The 26,286-nt window shown below is 37.7% G+C and overlaps 2 protein-coding genes across 4 annotated transcripts in view; one reads left to right on the forward strand and one right to left on the reverse strand.

Annotated features, from left to right (window-relative positions):
• Positions 1–1,337, reverse strand: part of hk2 (hexokinase 2) — a 36,122-nt gene extending 34,785 nt beyond the window's left edge. For all 3 annotated transcript variants that reach the window (XM_088410785.1, XM_088410777.1, XM_088410767.1), the window contains exons 1-2: positions 1,112–1,337; positions 93–255 (exon numbers count right to left, since the gene is read on the reverse strand). In XM_088410785.1, coding sequence (XP_088266911.1) covers positions 93–255; positions 1,112–1,171 — 223 coding nt within the window. In that variant the 5' untranslated portion in view covers positions 1,172–1,337. The remainder of the gene's footprint in view (positions 1–92; positions 256–1,111) is intronic.
• Positions 1,338–14,230: 12,893 nt separating this feature from the next.
• Positions 14,231–25,003, forward strand: figla (folliculogenesis specific bHLH transcription factor). The gene is made up of 5 exons (XM_088421273.1): positions 14,231–14,570; positions 17,375–17,521; positions 17,600–17,689; positions 18,081–18,233; positions 24,650–25,003. The coding sequence occupies exons 1-5, from the start codon at positions 14,385–14,387 to the stop codon at positions 24,659–24,661; spliced, it is 588 nt and encodes a 195-aa protein (XP_088277399.1). The 5' UTR covers positions 14,231–14,384; the 3' UTR covers positions 24,662–25,003.
• Positions 25,004–26,286: the final 1,283 nt, after the last annotated feature.

Raw genomic sequence — 26,286 nt, forward strand, 5'->3', positions numbered from 1 at the left:
ATAGTTTGCCAGAGCATCAAAACGAATAAATTGGGAATTCGTATTACATTAGAAAACAAATTAAACATAGCTGTATGATATAAGAGCATTACCTGTTCCATCTGGAGTTGAGCGTACATATGTTGGCAGCATTTTTACAGCAGCCGTGGGATTGGTGTCTCTGCACAGCCCCTTGTCCATTTCTCGTCTAAATCTCATTGATATATCCATCACTTTTTCATCAGGTAGTTGAAGTTGGTGCAAATATTTGTCCACCTAAACAGTTGAAGAAACGAAACATGTTTTGTAATAAATATAAAAAATGTTATTCACTGATGTTTATTTGATGTTACACAAATGAATGCTACTTTTCACAATTTACACAATAGGATTAATTAGGTGCAACATAAACACGTTTTGAGCCAGGGCTTGTCAAAGAAAGCACAATGACATTAATTTGTCAAATCAATACTGCACTGATATACAGAAATCGCACTTATGGTTTACACAAGTAATAAGATAAATGCTCAATCATTAAAATTTTAAGTTCCACTTTATTACAAACCCACATCTTTTTGCCAAGTGAACAATAACGTGTCTAGCATGCACTCAAGATTGTGATGCAGAGTAATGCTGAAACATTTTTAACAAAGGTCACGTTCTTCCTTGAGTTTTAACCATTTTATTTGACCTTGACCGTTTTATTATGAAAAATATCACGCTCTCAGTCTGACTTCCTGTATTGCTATTTTTACTCTGGAGCTGGTCCAACCACCCTCGTCCCAGTCTGAAATGTTGAAATGTCATGTTAAATCTCCCTGTACATTTCAGGTAATGGAGATAAGCAAATGCACTCGATATTTCTTTGATCACTCATTATTTGACCGAGAATGCTTACAACAACAACATCCATAATGCTATTTCAAACTCATAAACGAATGGGTTGACTTGGAGTGTCACTATTGTTTCCTACGAACGAGTTTCCAAGTTTCTCTCATCAGGTGACAATGACGTTTTTCGAATAAATAGACAAGCTGCACGTTGTGTTACTTCACTGTGACATACCATTGGCGCATTCTATAAATATACAATAAAAATCCGACTTTTACAGCAACCCAAGAGCATTACTCACTTTATTTGTTTGATCATCATGGAGTTCGGCGCAGTAGTTTTTGAGTAAAGTCGAAGACATGGTTGTTGGTTATTAAGACGGTCTTTCTTTGAACGGTTAACTATGGATGATAGTTTTAATGTCTATTCATTAAGTAGTGTACACAAACACCGCCCAGTGTCTTGTATTATTAAGTTACCCAGTGAAAAAAAAAAGTATATACAGTCACGGCTTCCGGGACCCGACGGTTCGGTGATGTCATGTAAATTTCCGATCGCTGATTGGATGTGAAAATGGCACTGCGTCATTTCTGCGCGTTCGGAAACAATGTGTGTCGCTGGTGTATTACTCCATATTCTGTGTTCGAAGAGACAGAACACGCTCTCCTTCATTGGATTTCTGAACGCGGTCAATGTTCTAAACCAATCAGCTGCCCGCTTGAACTGTTTGCAGCTGTAATGCTTGGCAGTTGAGACACTGTTGCACCGTGTTCCTTCTCAGGGCGAGATACGTCACAATTCTACGAACCTCCAAGTTTCCGAACGGTTGTAGTAACTCCGTGCGCGAATTTTCGAACGCTCCCTTCGTTTTCCTATCCACAGAGCTAAATAACCAAGAGAAAAGCGCATCAGCTGAAATCGTGTAAACTTTGCGCTCATCTTTACCTGGGACTTCTCGCCGTCATTTCTTTTCAGGTAACTAGCATTTGGTTCCACAAATAAAACATACGCCCTCCGAACCACTGATTTTAACATTGGTATGACAAGTGGTGCAATTCTTAGCCTTTGCGTATTTTAACAGAAAAAGGTCGTTATTTCTCCTAAAATCAACCGGGAGCTTTTTGAACCTCTGAAAAATGATCGCATAATAGGTCCACCTTAAGATATATTACCACCTGCAAAAGAAAATGTCAGCAGACTTGAGTCCAAGACCAAAAAAATTCAGTCTATCATTACTGTATGTAACAGGATGCCCAGTAGAATGTGGAATGCCATTACTGTCATTGTACAACAGGTGTACAATACTTTAATTTGACTTAACAGATATTTATAGAAAATAGAAATATCACAATATTTTATTTGTTTGTTTTGTCTTTGTTTAACAATTGTTTTATGCTTAACTATTATATGAAGGAGGCCAAATGACATTTGAAATTTCGACTGTACACACCATGAATGTGAGAAACTTTCAGCCAATCACAGGGCACATACGGCACTGACAAACAAGCATTCAGTCACAATCACACCTGCATCCTTTTGGAATGGATGCCCAGAGAAAACTCAAGCGGTTACTCAGTACAAGGAACGTAGAGTATGTTCTTGTGAACTCATCAACTCATCTTAAAAACCTACCTTCTTCCAAAGAACTAACCTCTTGTAAATTTGAATGGCCTTGTAGCTGTTAACTTCTCTCCCGACTGATGTATTTCCATGATATCGTGAAAAGAAATACATTGTCTGATTTTTTTTTTTTTTTTTTTTTTTTTTTTTTAGCCAAGCATCATAAATATTGAACAGATGAGTCCTTGGTTTAAATCAGGGGTGTCAAACTCTATGCTCAGGGTCTGCATGGAGGAAAATCTATCCTCAAGTGGGATGGACATGTAAAATCATACTACAGTATATCTTAAAAACACTGTCAATTATCTGTAGATTTTTGCTCTGTGTGCCAGCCTGGTCCTGATTCTTTGAGTACCAAGGTTCAATTGAATAAATAAAAGAAAAGACGATGTAAAACAACTTTCTTTTTGGTTCCCTATGTATCACAATATAAGTCATTTAAGTTCCATGGAATAAATGGCAACATTCGATAATCTTTTTTTCTATTTGTTCATATAATACATATTTTGTATAGAACACATTAGATGAACTAAAATCAAATAAACACATAAATACAACAAAACACTATCCAGTTGTAGCGCATCTGCTGTCAGGCAGGGTCAAGGAAGCTATTGTGCTAGTTCAAGGTTCGGCGGAGTGGCAGTGAGTCCTATTTTAGTAAAAATAATAGTCCTATTATATTTCTTTTAATCAGTTATTTATGTGTTTTAGGGCAGCGGTCCCCAACCACCAGTCCGCAGACCGGTACCGGTCCGTGGATCAACTGGTACCGAGCCATGTGGGTTGCACCTGAAATAATGTTTTGGAAATGATTTAGTTTAACAGCATATGTTTGTGCTTGACCTCTGCTTTTTGGCTCCGCTTCTGGCCGCTGTTGATATTACATACATAGTGAGAAGGATGATGTGGGTTTTAGAGTGGCCAGCAGCACCCCTCACCCGCAATATAAATCTAAAGCGTTGACCGGTCCGTGGTGATAAAAAGGTTGGGACCGCTGTTTTAGGGTAATACGCTAATGCTATCAGATTACACTATATTTTGGAATTTGAGGATAGCACCCCTTTAGGGTCCATGTACCAATGATGACAAATCACCTAAATCAATAGATTATTCAAACAAATCAACATTTGGTACAAACAAAATATCCTTCTCCTAATAGTTCATGTATGTGAAGTCCATGTATTCCTGGAAGAGGCGAGGCAAGGCAACGATCCCTACCGCAGCCGTGGTTGAGGCAAGACGGAATGTTGTTGTCAAGGATTTGGAGTATTCACTTGCTTTCCAGTCAGATGCTTTGAAGTTCAAGGGTAGCTCGCCACTCGGATGTACCGAGAATTGAAAGTCCTATCAACATGCAGTCGCTGGGGAGGGTGATGGGGTACCTGGCCTGTAAGTCAGGCGATGATGAAAATCAAATTTAGTCCATTCAGAAAATTCTAACCAAACAACACATGTGCGATCAGGCTAAACACATTGTAGTAGACCAAAAACAGAAAAAGTAAGAATTTTGTGTATTGTAGCATTCATTGTCAGGCATGAGGAAGCCTGCGGAGGACCACTGAGAGTCAGTTAGGGTAGGTTCACACTGCAGGGCTCAATTACGAATTTCTTGCATGTTTGTTGCAGGCGCAGAGGAAAGAGAGACGTCAAACATAGTGGTTGCGCTTAACTTCATGTTTACAGAAGCAGCACAATGGACAGCCGAATGGCTGTCACACCGGAGCCGTAAAGTTTTTAATGTTACATTTAAGGTGGAAAGGAGTCCTTTTTTGTCACGTGACAGCAATTTCTCCTTCACAGGTTTGGAATAGGCATCTAGCTCCGAGCAAGTGAGAGGAAAGAGATACACACAGATATATATATATATATATATATATATAGTATCAGTTTGAATTTTGGATTTATGTTTGATGCACAGTCTGTCAGTGCTGACGATGTGCCCATCTCTGTTTTACACAGCACTTACTGTAATAATTACAAGTACTAATCAAAAACATTTAAAAAAAAAAAAAAAAGACCTAAAGCCATTAAAACGAATCACAGAAATAAAAGTTAGCAATCACTGAAAGAACTGCAATTAAAGATTAAGAAGATAAAAAAATGCTTTGAAATTGCTTCATAAGTGCTCAGTCACATAAGCATAGGACCAAGTTTAGTCTTTAGCCTGAGGAAAACTTGTTATTGACTCAAGTGTTCCATTAGTGTCTATTTTAAAACCCATGAGGTGGTAAAAGGTATCTCGTCATCTCCATGGTTACGTGTTGCAATCTGTCAGCCTCATTTCCTGTAAATGCACAAAAATGCAACAATTTAAATAATACTTTATTTGGTTTTTAGTTGTTGATTATACAAACACAATGCAAAAGGAAATGTCAAGAATAAAAATAAGTAAAGAAAAAAAGCATCAACAATGGATATAGCAGGTCAGTAGTTTATACGGTCAAAAGGAGTAGGATGAAGTTCAAAAACTTATCGAGTCCTACCCCTTGTTTTCGCTAAATTAATGCATGATATGAAAATACTAGATGAAATATATACAGTAAAATAATGTAATATATCCTAAATAAAACAAAACAGAAATCGACACACCTCTTAATTCACAATTTTCTACAGAAGCTCAAGTTTCATGCTTGATTCATGTATTTAAACATGGTCATTGTATACCTCTCTTTGAAAACAGTAAATTATTTACTTTTTTTTTCAGATGTCTTCCACACTACACCTCCTCAGCGTCCAGCTTTAAATGTGTAACATCCTATTTAGTTGTGGTGAGCCGTCAGGGCCAGCAAGGCCTTCTCTGCTAGCCTAAAATAACCTGATATCATAACTATATTATACTATAATAATTGTAATAGCTATAACAGGGATCGGCAACCCAAAATGTTGAAAGAGCCATATTGGACCAAAAAAACTAAAAACAAATATGTCTGGAGCCGCAAAAAAATTAAAAGCCTTATAATGAAAGCAACACATGCTGTATGTATCTATAATAGCTTTATTAGCCTACTATCAAAATGATTGTTAACTACGAATACATAATGAGGCTTCATGATTAAATGTTTATTTTTCCCGCAGTGCATCCTGTCAAACGACGCCCCGCCTGACTACTCTGTTGTGTGATGCCGCCTCAAGTTTAACTTCATTACAATGTTAATGAATTATGTTTCATTGCTTTGATAAAATTAAAAAAGCAGATTTTAGAAGTTTTTATGAGGATTTGAAAAGACAACAAAATGGAACGTGCATAACGCGCCCCTTATCTGGGCAATAGAGTGCAATAAAACGCAGCCTGCATTTATAAAAATAAAACATCAGCCACATACCTGCATAAACGCGCAGTCTGTTCAATGTCGAACACGTCACACATCACAGGCAATTGAGTATGCTGGCGCTGAATTAATGTCCTTGATTTGTTGATCGGTGATGTTGCCTGCCATTCTAATCGTTCTTTCCTTCACTGTCTTGGCGGAGAGAGGCATGTCTCTTTTTTTTTTTGTATTATCCCGGTTTTGTTTATGAAGTCTGTAAATAGGTGTGCTGATATGTTGATGAATGACTCCATGTAGTCACCATCTGTGAATGGTTTGCCACGTTTTATTATCTCCCGGGTTGCAATTAAACTTGCAGCAGTTGTGGAGTTTAGACATACTCGGCTAGAGATAGTGGGTACTCGGCTGCAAATGTAGAACGCCTTCCCTGAAAATGTTGTTCCACTTTGCTCTTTTTGTTATTTGACAACTTCTCGCTACAGAGCAAACATTCGGGTAGTACTTCCACATTGACAATGAATGCAAATTATTCGGTCAAAGAAATGTTGAATCCTCTGTTTTCCTCAGCTATTTTCTCTTTTTCCCTTTGGGATGCATGGCCCATAACAGCCGTCGGTTTGTTTAGCATCTCGCCCTGCTGATAGAAACGCGTGTCGCAGGCTATGACGTAATTCTTCGTTGACAGAAATGTTGAAATATAATATTTATTCTCCACAATTTTACAGCATTGGAAAACGTTGAATTTTTTTTTTTGTCATGTTTGTCCCCCTACAAAAACCATATTAAAACGAAAAAAAAAAATTCTCTCACCCATCTTTTTCCATTTTCAAATATTTTTGAAAAAGCTCCAGGGAGCCACTAAGACGGCGCTAAAGAGCCGCATGTGGCTCGAGAGCCGCGGGTTGCCGACCCCTGAGCTATAATAAAAGTCAGTATCATTTTCCATTTATTTTTTCTAAAATATATATCTTATATATACAGTAAAATAATTCTCCATATTCTGTTCTTTTCATGTCATTGTATATCCATTTGGTTACGCTCCTTGCAGTGCTGTAGTTCTATGTTGGAGTTTTTGGCCAATTAGAATTTAGCTAACTTATGTCGCTATGCTGTGTGAAATCTGCCTTCGCCAGAAGCCAGGGCATTTGCATCAACACGGTTCGGGCTTCTGCGCAAGCGCAGATGGATATGTCAGTTATCCTAAACAGACAGCTGTAATAGTCAATCGAGCCATAAGTTCGCCATCTAGATATGGCGTTATATTTGTGCCACAATTACGCACGCGCGGAAAAAAAAATTGAGCGGAGAAAATCAAACTGAGCGAGCGAAAACAGATTTTGAGAGCAAGAAAAAAACTATTGAGCGCGTAATGATAAGAGTTTGAGCGCGCGCCGATGGAGTTTGAACACAGAAAAAGAAATTGCTCGCTCAAAATTCCTCTTTGCTCGCTCGGGATAGCCCTCTCTCGCTCAACATCTCGCTCTCGCTCGCGATACTCCCCCCTCCCTCGCTCAACATCGCGTTTGCTCAACATCGAGCTCTCGCTCGCTCGAGTCGTCCTCTGCGCTCGCTCAGTTCTGCTCACGCGTTACGTTTGTGCCACAAAACCAGCCAATCAGAGCTTGTAAAAGCACATGAAAAGCACAGAAAAAAAAACATGTTTCTCAACCGTAAGTTAACAGCAACCATGAAGCATAGCGTACATCGAAGCCAGACCCATGGACATTTAGCAGAAAATTCAAATCTGCTCACTTTTTTTTTTTGTTTTTAACCCATAATGGCTGAAGAAGAGGAAAACGGAAATTGGACCGGCGCAACTTTCAGCATTGGCGTCCATGTCCATGTCCATGTCAATAATCAAATGAAAGGCAGAAACTCTACAAGCAAGTCATTGAAGTCTTTCTGAGGAAAGAAAGAAGAATGGATTTTGTATTCAAAGAAGTGGGGGACACACGTTTTGGTGAGTCGAGCATTTGATGTGTTTTTTTCATTTTTAATATTTTTTGTAATTTGGTCTTGTTCATATTCAATTAGTGGTAAAGAAATAAAATGATGTTCCTATATTAAAGTGCGATTTGTCTGCTTTTGGTGCCACGTTCTGTCTGGGTTTTTAATATTGTGGCTTAATTTTGTGGAGTTGGACTTATTTTGCTTTTGTGTTAGTATTGTTTTTCCCTGGCTTCTGTCATTAGTGTTATTTGTGTCACCTATCATGAGCGTGTTCCAGCTCTAGTGTAGCTCTAGTGTTTCGTCTTTCACCCTGGTTCTGCGACTAATGAATCGTTTTATTGAGCCCATCTCATCCTGCCTCCATGCATTTTGGATCTACCTCCCCACATCCGTCGCCAACATGCCGCACCGACATGACACTTGGTGAACTTCATAAAACTTTGTGGATAAAATATTTTAAATTATTATTAATTATTTTTAGTTCCGGCAGTATCACATATAATGATAAGTTCCATTTGCTGATGCGGGTTTATTGATGTTTAAATGCTCTGGAAAATAGCCTGTGTAGCCCAGCAACGCGTACGTGGGCTTCTGAGGAGGCCGAAACACCGAAGGCCTAAGTGTGAAATGCACGGACCGCCACCGCTATTTAGTTTGTATGGTGTTTTACATTTGATGTCCTGTTTTAGTTTTAGTTTATGCATTTGAGTGATGCGTGAGAGAGAAAGCGAGAGGTGTGGCAGAGCGAGGGTGAGTGGATTGGATTGGGGAAAAAAATAATAACGGGAAGAATTGACCACACACTGGTCCTGTTGTGTTGTGCTATGTAGCAGGAAGACAGCAGGATTAGGACTCACAACTTTACCCTTCGGAGATCTGAGAAACCTCCTACTTCCCCTTTTGAGGTTTACAAAATTACATAAGTTTCTTACCTATTATGTTGAATGCAAACAATGAAAACTATTAAGAACCATCAAACGTTTTAATAATGTAAAATCAAATAATGCATTTGAAAATTAGCGACTTAAGCGTTACAAAGAAATATGTGTAGTGCAACCATGGTCCAGTATATAGAACAGCACCGCATATAGAGCATATAGAACAGAGGCGCAATTCAAACTGAAATCATGCAGAGCATCATGCAGTCATGTATAACACAAATATGGAGTAAGTCTATTTAATTTGAAGTCCTGTGGTTACACGCTTGCTTTCATATGTCAACAAGCCGTCAGCAAAGGTTACGTCCACCCATCCCTCAATTTAAAATAGAATGGAGTGGCTCCTTGATCTTTAATCTTCGCACGCCAATGCACATTTGAGGCGCTCCCAAATATGGCAGCGTAAAATCAGCTTCCGGGTCACTTGAACGTTTGGAGGAGCAAGGAGCGAGAAATGTTTCAATCAAAATACATGAGCTAAGCCCTGCATCCAGCAGCTCAAAATGACGCTCTCTGTTCCGCCGTGACTTCCAGTTTCTTCCTGTGAATCGGCAATATGGTCCAATGCCTATCCCAGATTTTTATGGGCAGTAGGTGGGGGACACCGTGAACTGCTTGACAGCCAATCGCAGGGCACACAGGGACGAACAAGAATCAACGCTTACACACACACAAGGGGAGAACATGCAAACTCCACGCAGGAAGGCCGGAGCTAGCTGGAATTCCACTCGGGACTCTGAACTGTGAGGCAGATGTGCTCTAACACCGTGCCACCACATCTCAGTTGATACTCACTGCAAACTCTTATACAGTGAGCGCCCCGCTGCCACCTAATGAGCAATTAAATCCTATTCTTCTCAGCTATATACAACCCAACCACCATGCTTTGAATATTCCTGTGTGAGATGGGTTTGGTAAAAGCTTGTTACGCTAAGTTGCCATAGCAACGAGAGGTAACATTCTCCACAGCACTTACTGTGTTTTTTTTTTTTTTTTTATTGTGTGAGGGCGGCACACGTTATTCCTCTTTTCGCATGTTTTTTGAAGCGTTTCAACTCATTCCCAGTTCATCCAATTCACACTGTTCCAATTATCATGACAATCATATCATGACAATTAATCGTGTAACGACTGCTACCATTTTTCTCATTTTTTTCTCATTTCCCTAGCTGTTTTCCACACCAAAAATCCCATTGACTTAACGTTGGGTGATTTTACATTTCATATTTACAGCTTTCACATTTCATATTTTCAATATTTAGCTCATTCATCTCGCCTTAGGAATCATTCCCATCGTTCCAGTAATTCATACATTCCAATATTTTCCCACAATTCCATATTTTTCACCTATTCATATTTTACAATTCTTTTTCAATGGGAGGAATCCCCAATCATTCCCAAAGGGAGATTTAACATTTGACATTTTAAGCTTCCCCATTTCACATTCATAATATTTGACTCTTTTATTTCACATGGATCATTCTCATCATTCATACATTTTAATATTACCTATAATTCCATATTTTCCCTTCAGCATTCCAATATTCATATCCAATGGAAGATTTAACGTTTCACATTTTGAGCTTTCCCATTGCACATTCACAACATTGAACTCTAAAACTTCATTTTGCCTTCGGGATGATTTACATCGTTCCAATAATTCATAAATATGAATATTTTCCCATAATAACATATTTTTTACCTATAATAATTTATAATTCAGCTCCAATGGCATTTTTAACATTTTACATTTGAAGCTTCTCCATTCCACATACACATCATTCAATTCATTTCTTTCACATTTTCATCATTACTAATATTCACACATTCCAATAATTCATAACTTTTTTTAACATTATTACCCATAATTCCTCATTCATTCCCACTCTTCTCACCAAAACTTTGTAACCTTCCTTCTTCCTCATTACTCATCCGATTTACTTCCAACTTCAATCGATTCCCCCGATTCCTGCTATTCCATGGGTGTATCCATGTTCCTTGTCCCACGATTTTTCCCACAATTCCTTTCTTTTTCAGTTTTTTCCTTGTATCTTCTACATTATTTAGCCTATTCAAACCGTTCCAATTTTGTAATTTTCAGACTACTTCACAGATTCTAGCCATTCAAACATTTCACATCATTTCACCATTCAACCTCTTCCTTCGGCGTTTTCTCCTTCACACGCATTTTCTTGAGGAATTGCACACTTTCTAGTTGCTCTTACTGTTCTAGTATGCATCAGGTCCTTGGCTGCTCAAGATATTTTTAATTTTGGCTGTGAATTTTTGTTTAAATGAGCAAAAAAAAAAAGCAAAAAAAATACAAATCAAATGCAGCTGAAGTAGGGGGGCAATGACAACCAAATCGACAACCAAATCAATTGACAATTTATGATTTGTTTGAATACCGTTGCTCAGAATTGAATTTTCTAAATAGTCATTTTCAGCCCATCTTTGTGTTGAATAAATAGATTCTTTTTTGCCTATATTTGACAATAAAACATAAATGATTCTTTGTTAAACCATTGTTTTCCTTTGTGTAAACCATAACTGCACATGAGGACAAAGTATATTTAAAAAAAAAAAAAAATATATATATATATATATATATATATATATATATATATATATATATATATATATATATATATATATATATATATATATATATATATATATATATATATATATATAGTTTTAATAATGATTTTAAATTCAAAATTGTCATAATACTGAACTTTACAAAATGCTTTAAATACATTTGGAATGATGGACAAAGCAACTTTGTTTACACAGGACATAATTTCAAGTACAATATTTAAAAAAATTCAGAATGACTTAAGTACTGTATTCATCAGTCAGTATTGAGGCTTTGATCAATTAATAAAAAAAAACATTCAATAGGTGTAATCCCAGACAGTTGCGGGGCACACAGAGACGAACAACTATTCATGCACCCATTCACACCTAAGGACAATTTAATGTGTCCAGTACACCTGCCATGTATGTTTTTGGAGTGTGAGAGGAAGCCGGAGTAAATCCAGCAAGAGAATCCGCGCTGGCTAAGGAAGAACACTCAAACTCTACACAGGAAGGCTGGATCTAGCTAGAATTGAACTCAGGTTCCTTAACTATTAGGTGGATGTGCTAAACACTGTTCCACAGAGCCACCCCATAGAATGTTTTCATTTATTTATTGCAAAGTACATTATTCATTTTCTCTTTATGCACCACCACATAGGAATAGTCTCTTGACCAGATTGTTTAACTTTGGCTAGCAAAAGGTAAAAAAACAAAAAAAAAAACAAATCAAGATTAGGTGATGTCCAAGACAAAGAGAGCTGCAACCATCTGTGCACATGACACAGTTCTGACTAGGCCATCAGATAAATTGGTAAGCTCTCTTTTTTCTCGTTTAATTTATTTTCCCCCAAAATACAGCATTAAACTGTTAACCTTTTAATGTTTGTCAATAAGTCCTTCATCATGAAAACATCATGCTAGCGATGTCGCTGCTATGTTAGTAAGCTTGTACGAATTTTTCTGGATGCGAGGTGCGAGCATGGAGTAAAATAAGGCTACGTTCAACACTTTCTTGGAGTTTGAAAATGGCTTTTTCTCCCTTTAATTAGATTATGATGTTTTCAATTTATCTTTTTGAACTGTTTTCAAATATATGTTTAGGCACACTTGTAATTTAACATTTCTGTGCATTAAATTTTAATTGAGTCATTTAGGTGTAGTTTATTCCATACTCAAGCACAGTGCTAATGGTCACAACCTGAATAAAGTTACTTTGGTTTATGTTATTAAACTCAGATTTACGGACTACTATCCCTGCTGTGTTTTCAATTAACACTTTGGATGAGCAGTTGGGCTTGTTTGCCGACAAATCCCTTCATTGTGTACGTACTGTATGTGCATCAAAGGTGCAAAGGTAACATGCGGTGGCAAATCCAATGTTAGATGTCGCGCAATTTTGCATTTTCAAAATTGTTTAATATGGGAGAATTGTTGCTATGACATCCAAAAACACATCCATTATGAGAAGGATAAGCAAAGTAGTTTCAGTCAATTATCGTATTTGTTGTTGTATTGTTCATTTCTAGGGGGCATTTTGGAAATCACTCATTTACTGTTTTCTCGAAGACAAATGGATCCAATTAAAAATGCAAGCTAATAACATATTCATGATATTTAAAAAAACAACAACAACAACAACAACACATAAACACATAAAATGAACATGGTAGTGAAAAATGGACAATCCTGGCCAGAGTTGTCATGTTTCGTTGGGGTTTCTTTTCTCTCGTGGGTTTTATTTTTAGGTTCATTTCGGTTTTGTGTTGTATTTCCCTCGCGTCTGTCGTTAGTGTGACTTGTTCCACCTGTCATCCACGTGTTCCAGCCCCGTGTCTCAGCCAATCCGCTTCCCATTCCTCCCGTTCTCTTCCAGGTGTTGTGTGTTTCCCTAATTAGTCTACTTATATTTAAGCCCCAGTTTTGTTTCAGTCATTTGTCGGATCATTGTCCATATTTTTGTCTTGCTGTCCTCCCTTGTCAATTTTCTGTCCCAAGAATTACCTCCTGGTCGCTGTTTCCCTGCCTTTACCCCGTGTGTTTAGTTTTGTTTGTTACTTTGGTTCCTCTGTAGTTAGCTGTTTCACCTAGCCCTTACGTTATAATAAATCCTCCTTGTTTGAGCACATCACCTCCTGGCTTCCCTGTCTTTTTTGGGTCCACCTTCCCGCACCGCTCTTCATCATGCAACGAGAATGTGACAAGTGTCCCTTTTCTATTCGATTTGTATTTTCATTACTGATGCAATTTTCCAGCAGATGACCCAGCAATAAAACAGATGATATTATTGTACAATGATCATTTTTATTTTCATGTCATGTTTTATGATGCTGAAAATCTTAATTGGTAGCCCTGTTATACTTTGCATACTTCACTGCTGTAACCGTATTGTAACTGAGTGCAAAACAAAACTGTATACACAAAATGCTCAAAGTTTATTATTTGACCACTTTTAGTGTGGCTGGGCCTATATTTTTTCCCTGACATTCATTTTAGACCAAATTTTGATCAGGATAATCCTGTTTAGGGGGGATCGAAGTAATCTGAAGTCTACTAAAATGTTTTTGAACAACACAATCTGAATTTTTGATTCCGAAATAAACTAGGATTAGATTCTATGAACCAATCAAATTTCAGAATCATTCCTTCCCATTTAATGATAGAATTTTTAATTTGATCCAATCCGGAACCCAGTCAGATTTCCTTTTGAACAACTGGCCTTTGGAGATACTGATTAAAATACACCTAGCAATACAAATGAAGTAGAAAAAATGTAACGAATCAGACAATGATGGAGCAGCGCGCTGTTTTAAGGCACTTTCATCGAGAATTTCTTTGCGTGGTTGAGGGCTCTCACAGGGGTACAATAAATAAAAAAATAAAAAAATAATCATTCCCCTAGTTAGTAACTAATATAACGAATGAGGCCCCCCTTTTTTAATAATTGGAGGGGAGCAGTGTAAATATATTATCCGCAGTTCATGCGAACTTTCGAAACAGGAAATGACCGAAGCGTATTTCTGCAACGCGGCAGATTCCGTACGAACTGTTGAGCGCCTCGTGTTCAGCTTGGTCTAGGTGCAACGCAGGTGTGGGTCGGGCCGCCTGATTGCTCTGGTAATCAGTTGCTCTCCCTGTGGTTTGGCCTGAAGCTGTTTTTGTTCATTAACGACCACCGGAAACTTCACATGAGCTAATTAGAAGTTACTCGATAAAAATGAAAACGCCCGAGGAGGAGATGATGAGCGACATTTTAAAGCGTCTAACAGGTGAAGCTGCTCTTCCGGTTTACAGCAATATTGAGAAATTCAAACGAGTCAACGACGGATACTATGTAGTGGCAGAGGACTTCCACGAAAGTGTGAGAAAAAGAGAAAAAGTCAATGCCAAAGAGCGGCTTCGGGTGAGTCTTGCGAACTCGTGTAACCTCACATTCAGATACTACGAACAGCTCTGTAGCTTAATAGTGAGTGGAACAGCTATCGACAACGTAGCGACATTCATAAAGTCACTATTTAAAATGTGGTGTTAAATTCTGTTTCCTTCAGGGGCCACATGGAAGAAAATACAGAATAATTTAAACATATAGTGTCACTTGGATGTCACATTTTCGTTATGTACGCCGGCTTGGTCCCTGGTTAACTGAATATGTTAAAAAAAAAAAAAAAAAATATATATATATATATATATATATATATATATATATATATATATATATATATATATATATATATATATATGTGTATATATATATATGTATATATGTGTATATATATATATGTATATATGTGTATATATATGTATATATATGTATATATATATATATATATGTATATATATATATATGTATATATGTATATATGTATATATATATGTATATGTGTGTGTATATATATATATATATATATGTATATATGTGTAAGATGAACTAAAAATAAAGAAAATTAAGTGTAATGTTTCTTCGAACCCTGGATACCACTATGTAATGACATACATGAGAAGAAATTGAACTCACGAAGAAGTAATGATGTCAGGTCAAATAAAGCCACGGATTGCAAAATGCTGAACTGTCAACAAAACTACATTTAAGGGGCCTATAACACGTTTTTTTTTTTATACTGTACATACCACAGTGTAAGATGTGTATATCAATTACATTTGGAACATTTGTGATTTCATTGATAAATCATGAGTTATATGGTATCCATTTCTAACCAGGCGGCTCGGTGATAGTGCTTAGCACACTCGCCTTACAGTTGAGGGACCTGAGTTAGAATAACGCTGGCTCTGACCTTCCAGTGTGGAGTATGCAAATTCTCCCTGAGCCCTTGTAGGTTCTCTCCGAGCACTCAGACTTCCTCCCACTCTCGAAAAATAAAACCATGCGTGGCAGGTGTATTGGACACGCTAAATTGGTCCCAAGTGTGATTGGTTGTTCGTCCCTCTGTGCCCTGCAATTGACTGGCAACCGCTTCAGGGTGTTCCGCGCCTACTGCCCAAAGTCAGCTGGGATACCAGCAAGCTTGTGACCATTGTGTGGATAAGTGGCTGCAGACAATGGATGGATGAATAGAGGGTTTTCACCTCGCGTCATCAGCTGCGTCATAAACCCGGAAGCCGCCATCTTGGAGGTACTCGGTACCATAACACTGCACGGGCACTATGTATATCTGTAACATCGTTAGAAAAATGGTCAATTATTGCCATGTTTCGGGTTGCACAAATTGGGCAGACCGAGAAAAACATTTAGACTATTACAGGCTTTCAAAAGTGATCAAAAATCAAGGAGAGGAATGCCAGAAATTATCGGAGGAAAAGAGACACCTGTGATTGGCAAAGCTCAACCAGGATCCGAGAGGAGAAAATCGGGACATCATCCGAATTTGTTACGCTCATTTTTTTTTCAGTTTAGAAAATTTTGATTGCAAGCAACTAATAACAACGTTTGTAATGCAGTTATGACATTTTAAAAGTAACTTGTAAAAACCTTTAATGCTTGTGGTGTTTTTCTGTTATTTTAATGTAAGGGACTTTGGTATGACATAAATAAAACTGACATTGGCATAATTATTATTATCAAGTCAATATAAATGAGTTATGTTGTTCTGATTCTTCGGAAAATGTTGCGTCTCCCTCACCCATCCACACGCCATCTAGTTGTAAGCCTCCAAACCTTTGTAGGATTTAAGCTCTTCGGCTGTGTATGGGCTTGATAAAAAAACAAGTAGTTGACTATGTCTGGATATGTAATTGTGGAAAGAATAGCCGGATCGTTGTTTATCCAGGATGAGTTAGCCAACTCATATGGATCGACATCACCGATAAACTATAATTTTTCCACATACCGGGCATTTCTTGTGTTCTGAGTCCTTCAATGTATGCCTTCGCATTGGCAACAGGCTTTGCTAAGGGTTTTTTTTTTTTTTTTTCGTCTCGACATTGATAATTTTGTTTAATCCGTCCAAGATATACATGATGGCATTGCACTCAGTTTATCGAGCCCCTCCATAATGGCGGCGCATCCGGCTTACTCCCCAAAATGGGACGTCAGTGAAAACCCTCTATATATCTAACCAGGAAGTAGAAGTCCTTGGTAAGAGGTGTGGTCTCTGCAAACGTTTGCTGCCTCTCCCCCTTCATGATGTCATTCAATGCCATTATGCCAGTGGGCCACAAAACTTGCATCTGATTATTTTGTGCGCTCATCCTCATGAGGCTTGCGGCTGATGGAGACTATTCCACCAGCATGAATAACCTGGCCAAAAACAGGTGTTTTACTGACATGAAATTGCAAAACAATGTCAATACACTGCTATCAAATAAGACCCTGTGGGAACCCAATATTCATAATAGTTCAGCTTGCAAGTGAGCTATTTAGTACTGACGTTGATTGTCGGCAGTGATCTCATTTTAGCCACTTCAGCATTTTCTACATTAAAACTTTGTAGCTAATGAATGCAGCGTTGCTGTTGTTAATATCTGTTGTTGGTTTTTGCTCACATCTTGTAAATGCAATTTCAACCTTAGACTTACTTTGTCCTTTTTATTGTGCAATTTATGGGACTCCAAACAATTCTGTTGGGGCTCTCAGTTTTTTAATATTGTTAGTCCCAGGGACCCAACAATTTCCAGAAGTGTGTGTGTGTGTGTGTGTGTGTGTGTGTGTGTGTTCGCTGCTGATCATTATTGTTGTTCCCAATTTTGCAGATAAGGAACCTTAACACAATGTTCTCCCGCTTGAAGAGAATGGTACCGCTGATGCGACCAGACCGGAAGCCCAGTAAAGTAGACACTCTTAAAGCAGCAACCGAATACATCAGATTACTCCTTGCAGTTTTGCAAGACACGGGCACTGTATGACATTTATGCTTTGCATCCACTTCCGGTTAGTATTCTTGATTAGCTCAATTATTAATGCTTCGTGCTCAATAGACTGAGGGCACCGGTACAGATTTCCTAAGGAACACCATCACCTATGGCCAGACAGAAGGCTTTGAGAGTGATCTTTGGAGAGTGGATGATGTAAGTCTGCCTAACTGATTGATAGTAGACTTTTTAGATACTTGGAATTGGGAACCAAATGGTCTGCATGTACCATGCATGTTACAATCAGCATGTCCTTTTTCTAAATGAACACATTCACATTGTCACATCTGTATGGTTGTTGGTGTTATGCGATGTTCTAAGTCCATATATATATATATATATATATGTATATGTATGTATATATATGTATGTATATATGTGTGTATATATGTATATGTATATATATGTGTATATGAGAGAGAGCATATATGTATGTATGTATCTCAAGCAAGCTATCGTAACAGCTGGTAATGGACAAAAAGGAACTTATCGTTAATCACCTGTGTAGACAAGGATTTGATACTTTTGTACATGCTTTCCATTACAGTTCCTAAATATGTCTGAAGACCACACTGAAGACTGCTTCACTCTGCCTTCTGAATCAGCAATAGAAGATGGCGATATGACCAGACTGGTGTTACAACATTGTACGATGCCTGCATACCAGTTCATCATCCAAGTAGCGCCCGACCAATCTTCGGTAACTTAAGTGTTGTGCATGTTTATTTGGCCTCCTTTCACTTAAGATACGGTGTTTCATATATTGTGCAAAGTGTTTTCTTTAACTGTTTAAGCGCCAAAGCAGCAAAATTTTCCCAAACAACTTTTACATTATCCTTTTTTTCTGCCATTTTTTTAGCTACAACCTTGTGAAATACTGATACAAAAACTGAGTATTTTATTGAAAAAAAAAAGTCTCCTAAAGGATTGATAGATAGCTCGATAGCTATTGGCTTTATGAGGGTAGTTGGCAGTAGCAATACATCTGGGAGTCAGTTGGCACCCACCCAGCAGGTCTGCGAGGCTTTTTTGATGGCAGAAGCTGTGCAATAACTAACGTGTCAATGAATGCAAGCATTCCAAAGCTGCTAAGCAGTCAGATCTGATCATTCAACATGACCTGATAAAGAGACTGTGTCAAATTAACTGAAACCTATTGGTAAACTAAAAGAATGCAACAATATTGAGGCATGTGTGCTATGGTGTCTAAGAGATCAAACTTCCTAACTCTACTACCACTACACTAAATTTGCAAACCTCTTCTTTCCTGTGGCCGTAGCAGAAAAATGATGGTGAAATATGTTTACTTCTTGTTTGTTGTTTCGTGAGCTATTTCATAGTATTGGTAATTACTAGACTTACAGTACTATGCATATTGTTTATAGACAATATGCACTGGCGTGATAAAATATTTTTTGCATATTATTGCACTTTTATCGTGGGGTTTTCAAATAAATTTTACCTCAGAGATCACCTCAGATTCTGCAAACATTTTAAGAACTTTTTGATTTGAAATGGCTTTTGAGTTAACGTCTTTGTGCCCTCATGCACTGACTGAAAATAATAGTGGTTCATTGCTCACTTGTTTTCTGCGCTTTTGTACTGTGACCTCAAGGTGAGCTGTGATGTCCTTTTCCGTCAACGGTAAGGGGCAAAATGTCCACCCTCTAAAAAAAAAAAATGGTGCTCAATTCTTGTTCCTAAAATGCAGTTGTAATCGGAATAGGGCTGCACGATTATGTCCAAAATAATAATCACAATTATTTTGGTCAATATTGAAATCACGATTATTCATCATGTTTGGTCAAACATGTCTATTTAGTGCTTTTTTTTTTTTTTTTTTTTTTTTTTAAATAAGCAGCGCATAAAAAAGGTTTGATATTAGGATGAAAAAGCAAAGGCTTTTGTCATGCTAAAAACATGTGGGAAACATTGCTATCTAAAGGCTTTTAAGGTGGAATTGAAAGCTGAGGGGCGCCGTGAAGCCAACTCCTGCATCTTCCGACCTTTTTTTTTTTTTTTTTAACACTTCGTCTCTTGACTGTGCATGCTAGCCTGGCGTCCCTTACGCTCTTTAGATCATGATAGTCTTTTTCAGCCGAATCAGGTGTTTGTACCAGTGAACTTCCATAAGCAATAGTTCATCCGCATGGTAAAAAAATTCCGGAAGGTACGCATCGCGGAAAATCTGGCTGTGCAGACGTGCAAATGACATCATTTGACGGATCTCGCGAGCATATCAAACATAAACCAAGCCTTGCAGCCGCCCGTCTCGGCGCTGCTGCCGGATTTGCTTGCTTGCTGTTTCTTAAGCTTAATTAAGTCTTATTTTTGTTTAAAATCAAATTGTCTCATAGTTGATTATTTAAATTATGCTAAGATCAAATTTCATAGACTTAAAAAAAAGAACAATTTGGAATTTGATGTAATATGAAATAACTATACTTCTACACGCTGTCAGCAAGTGGCTCAAATATTGGGGGCCCAAGTAGATTGGCTACTTGACAGGAAAAAAAATACTAAAATTTCTTGCAGTGACACTGTACAAATATGCAATAGTGTCCTACATTCATTGAGGAGCGGTGGACTGCTGCTTGTTCTCATTTCTTCCAGATCTCAACGCTATGACTGATTCTCCTGCAAATGGGTCCGCCTTTACAGTGTGCACTGGTGGAAAATTTCATGTGGTCGCACGGCTCAAATACGTAATTTAAATAGTTTGGAATTGGATGTGATAACATTAAAGTGTTTATTTGTAAGCGCGAAAAAAGAACCTACCAAGGAAGATACAAAAGCATGTTGAAAAAGACCAACTTCAAATTAAGCACACTAAATAACACATGATGGATGACAACGCAAGTTGACCCGTGAAGCTGACGCTAGCTAGCTATTGTTGCAACCTCAACACACTGCCAATAAAGAAAAAAATTCATAAATGTTAACTGCAAAAGTCTAAAAATGGGCCTTTAATCCTGCGTTGAACAAAATAATGCTCACATAAGTTTTTTTTCATGTCTCATAAAGAGGCATTTTTTTTTTTTTGACAGCTGCTGCTTGTTGCAGACAGCTCTTGTTGCAATCAAGTAATTTTCCAATGTCATACCTTTGCCAGTTTTTAAGTAACCGTATGGAGATTTAAACGACTATTAGCAAATATGGTAATGATGTGTCTCCGCAAGAGTGTGTAACCAAATTGTATGCGGTATGACAAATTGAAAACGTTGATAGCTCCATTGCTACCAGTGCATAAATAAGCTTTGTAAGTCACTCTGGAAAATAGACTTGTGTGTGTGTGTGTGTGAACTCATTTGGGTGATGCTAGCATTTCGCACATTGCGTGTATCCTCTCCTTGTTTGGTGTTGCGGTCATCAAGCCCTTGAACGCCTGCCTCGGTTGCTGGGGGGGGAAAAAATAAGAATAACAGAGCAAAGCCTAAAATATGTAGATAATTGGTATGGCATTATAGCTGTCAAGCATCTTCCCTTTTCATGTTATGTCAGACCACTTCAACCCTCTCTTCCACAGTAGATCTTCTGATTGCTGTAGGATGTAAGCAAAGGTAAGGTGACAGTGATGTATCATTTCCTATTATATTAGTTTTTAAATAGAGGCACACAACAGTTTCCCACATTCTGGCAGCAGGCTTAAGTTAATACAAATTCCTATTTCTCACTGAAACAAGGAATTTCATGCAGAAATATCAATAGCATGTGATGTCTTGTGATGAATGTCCATGACAATTGTTAATGACAAGATCTGTGCATTCTAGATACTTTGTCCATGGCAGCAGAGTATGTTTTTCTAAATCGTGTAAAACTGACGTCATGCTCTTGCTAGTACATCATATAGCAACTCTTGAGGAAACGATGCAGTCATACATTCATACTCAAGTCAAATACTAGTCGCATTCATTTGGGAATGGAATTTGGAATGGCCTCTCAAAAACATAAAAATAAAAAAACTTGAACACTAATCCCTGCAGTGTGAACCTAACCTAAAGCTTCTTTTGCTGACTCCACATAAAAAGATTTTAAAAATAAGACAGTTATCATTTTTGGTTGTAGAGGGTTCTCCGATATTCTCAACAGAACACAGATTATCTTCCTTACATCAGTCCTATCAGACGCAGAAAACTTGCGCATTGATATGTTATATCTCAAAACAAAAGAGAACCTCGACTAGACATCATTGCTGCATGACTTTTTTCAAAAAGTACTGAAGGTTGAAAATTATTGAAGGTTGAAAATTATTAAAAAAAAAAAAAGTTGCTTTTCAAAATGTTTTTTGGCGAAACCACATTTAGACCCCCCCCCCAAAAAAAAAAAAAAAAAAAATCTGGGTGTTTATCTTTTTTTTTTAATTAAATTTTTTTATTTACAATATTCTGTTTGCATCAGACTGAGTCAAACCGCTTCCCTTACTCAAAGCTTTTTGGTTGTAAATATTAAACACTATAATTAGGTTTGTCAGCCCTAACTCATTTTGGACCTTACTATTGAGACGAATCAATCTTAACCCACCGCACACATAAGGATCATATTAAAGCAATCTTAAAAGACTTAAGAAAGCTAGCCCTTTGACGATTCTAGTCGCAAAGCAATGAATGGGGACAAAAACGGCCTGATTGTCGTTGTGTGTACTTGGCCAAACACTACATGGGCTTTGTTGTGGTGGCTCAAATGCAGAGAACATATTTTGTGTACATGACTAAAATTGAAATTGTAACTTCCACATTGTACCAGATTTCTATATGGCACATAAACTAGTGAATGAGTGTCACTTTAGTCATTGGCAAATTAAGTTGGAAGTGAAGCTCTGGAAACGGGAGCACAAACGGTGTGGTATTGCACATTTCTTTTTCAATAAGTGAGTTGTCACACTTTTTTTTTTTTTTGTATAAATCAAGTAATCACTGACATTCAGCTGGTAAATGCTAACCCTCAGTCTGTTGACAAATGTGCACCTTTCAGATGATGGAACCTCTCAAACTGCAATCAGATGCGTTTTAAGATTTGACAATTAGGACTAGCAGACACAAAGCGTTTGATTGTGTTGAGTCATCCACGATACACTACATTCAAACTATCAACAAATTCTTTGTCTTTCTGTATTTGTTGATTGAAGGTGAAGAGGTTGTGATTGAGGCAGCTCCACACAGCAATTTGCCATCCTTTACCATTAGAATGAGCTTAGATGTGTCATATGCCTGTTACATTGCGGCCGCTTTGACAAATACTGACCTTGTAAATTGTCGTAAACAACGACAATAATTATGCACTCCGAGGATCTTCGCTGTTTTTGTAAAAGAGAAAAAAAAGATTTTAGCGAAAAATTCTGAAATCATTGGTTGTGGAACAAAATAAAACCGAAGAAAGAACCCCTCAGCACACAACTATACGTAGTGTTGTACCACCTCACACTTTTCTGGCTGCCACAATCTCATGGCAGGGACTCTGAGTGATGAATGGTTAGCTTCATCAATGCCTTATCAATTTTGCAGGTTGGAACCTTGTCACAGACCATTTGCTTCAACTTCAGCCAAAGAGTTTCAATTGGATTGGGCTATTAAATTTCTCTTCGGTGAATGTTTGTACAGATTTTTTTTTTTCCCCCATCACCACCAAAATAACCTTTAAATCGGGGGTGGGCCATTCGATGTCCTGCACGTTTGCCAGTTTTCTCTCCCCAACACACCTGATTTAAACCATTAGCTCGTCAACAACCTCTACTGGGGCTTGAAAATAATCCTGATCTTTTAAATCAGGTGTGTTAAGGAGAGAAAAGTGGAAAACATGCAGGACACCGGCCCTTGAGGGCCAGATTTGCCCACCCCTGCTTTAAAAAGATGGATCAGTAAAGTATTCAAAATGTCAACATCAATGTGTGCATCGTTTGAAGATGTAATGACAGTATTCTGCCTACTACCTTTAGAAGACATGTAGCAGCCCCATGTCGTCACTGACTCATTTAGCATTTTTTTTTCCTGCATGCTTCTTCATAAGTCTCATTGGAACAGAACCAAGCATAAGTTTCAGCACCATCCCCCTTGTCCAATGCTCGTTTGCCATCCGTCGCTCGATGTGGCTCGTCCCCAAATATCAAAATCAAGAACCGTGCAAAAATAAAACGTAGCTGACTGAAAAAGATTCTGAAAGATTTTTTTTTTTTTTTCTTATGTACTTTTAATAGCCCTCAATCATAGGTTGTGGCAGGGGCGTGGGGTGGTAATAGTCATGCTTGTGACTGCCTCTGGCAGCTTAATCCATTTGCTGAAACGAAAGCATAAACATTGTACTGCATGTTTGTAAAATGCCTTAACACTGTAATTTTGAAGATGATCTACTGCGTTGAGAAACATTACAAAATGCTTGCACTTTTTAATAGCAATATCCAACTTAATTATGAGTAAATAATTATTTGTTGTTCAATTCCAAAAATGTGATTGTTTTATTTAAGAGTTCAGACATTCAATCCCATGTTCTCATTTATGTATGTATATTTTTTCATATATTTTCAAGTGTAATGTGAAAAGAATTGCAAATACACTTATATAGCGCCTCCTGTACCTACCTCAGGTACTTAAAGCGCTTCCAATGACTAATTTGCCTAATACTCTCACACACACGAGTGGTGGTAAACTACATGCAGCCACAGCCCCCCTTTTGTAGATTGATGGAGGCCAGGCTGCCGTGTTGCGCATATATGTATGCAACTAAAGGCAAGATGGGTGAAGTATTTTGCCCAAGGACACAACAACACGTGACTCAGACAGAGTGGGCTTCGAAAACAGCAGACCATTCTATGACTGCCTGAGCCACGGCCACTCAGGTTGTCTAAAATTGTCTGGTCCTAAATCATTTTTAGCAGCAGTGTGTTCTAAGACTATCACAGTTTCCTGCCCATTGACAGCTGGGGTAGGCATGAGCAGTCCTGTGACCCTAATGAGGATCTCATTCATGTCTGCTATAAGTTTATACGGTACATTTTCTGTGTAATATGGGTCGAATCATTTTGAGTGCACCTGTAAATGGTAACGTTCAATTAGGAGTCCATCTTCTGTATTTCTGTTTCGTTCGAAACAGTCAGATTACGTTTTTTTTTTTTTCCTCCCCCAGGGGTCGTTATGATGACGAGCATTCAGGAAGATGCAAGAAGGTGCCATTTTATTTCAGTTCTGTCTTTGTTTTATTTTTAAAATTTGTATTGTTTTGTCATTTGTAGTTTAGTTACTATACTATTTCACATTGTGTCATTAGGAAAATTCACTATACACAACATAACTTGAGTTGATGTGACTGGTGAGTCTTAGTTTCATACTTGATGTACAATGTGCAAGTTAATTGAGGGGAAAAACATTTTTTTTCTTAACCTGTTTACACAATTGTCTCAAATGATTTGGGAATTGCTGCACTTCTTGCCCAACACAGACAAGGTTATTTGAACAATGCAAATTGAAAATAAAATTTGAAAAAAGCAAAATATACTCTGGTAAGGTTCTATTAAATTGAATTTTTTTTTTTTTTGGTCTTTTTTTTTTGTGAGAGTAATTTGGATTTTACAGTATTTGTTACAGTAAAATCCATTTATCAGTAGCATAGGATATTGCTGTATTCAATAATGTGAAAGCAATGCAAAAGTCATCCGATAATTTATTGTGAAATCACAGCAAACTTAACAGTATACTGCAAGTTGACACACACACACACATTCCTGTTCACTCGAACAAGTAAGGACTGGTCAACTCCGGATAAGTAGTGAGGACCAACCTTTCTGCTACATTTAGAGAATAACTAATCATATATTTGAGCACTAGGTGACACACTAACTCCTTTTTCCACCTCATCTTTAAAAAACAAAGAATAAGAAAATATTATTTTAACCCAAATCACTGCAGAAGTGAGGACTCTGAATGGGGCATTTAAAGTCCTCACTCTACAACTTCAGTTTTGATTTTCTTTTTAGCTTTGGCTTTTAAAGGTTGAGGTGGAAAAAGTGGTTAGGATGTTTCAGTATTGACTACTTAAATTTTCTCCATTAATTTGCACTCAGGCAAAGAAGCAATTTTTAATTTTGATAAAGACAAATAGTCACATAGATTTGATAGTTTCAAGATGAGCAGTGTACCACATTTAAGGACAACTCAATCCAAAATGAAGTTGTTGTTTATTTTTTTTATATGATAAATTGAATAAATGTACTGTATGTCTTCTAATGCTGTCTACATGACCTCATCATTCTTTTGACATTTTAGTGCATGTTTGTTGAGATCTTGCATTTGGGGCAAAAATGTCTGTGTGGCAAGACACAATTTGGATGTTTGTCTTTTCATTAGATGACAAGTGACTTCTGACATCACTTGGGGAGTGTGACCCAAGTGATGGAATTGCTCTGCCATGCCTCCTTAGAGTGTTGGAAGAGTAGCATTTGTGAACATCTTTATATTGAGTTGCAAGTTGCGTGTTAATTACTGTAGTATAATTAGAATAGCTTTTTGTTGTATACGTATTGCAGTATAACTGCTGCTCACAATTACGGCCACGCCAGCTCCCACTCACAAGAAAAATGGTCCTCCGAGCGATGCCGCCTTATGCGCGATTAAAAATAAAAAATAAAATAAAATAAGAGGGGTGGAGCAATAATCTGGTTTCCTGTTGAGTAACAGTTTAATATCACCATGCATCCATCAGTTGTTTAACAATTACTACTGCAAACCACTGACCAGCAAACTCAATTCCCATCAATGAATAAGTCA

The sequence above is a fragment of the Hippichthys cyanospilos genome, chromosome 1 (assembly GCF_059441005.1).
Source record: "Hippichthys cyanospilos isolate Australia breed blue-spotted pipefish chromosome 1, RoL_Hcya_1.0, whole genome shotgun sequence".
NCBI lineage: Eukaryota > Metazoa > Chordata > Actinopteri > Syngnathiformes > Syngnathidae > Hippichthys > Hippichthys cyanospilos.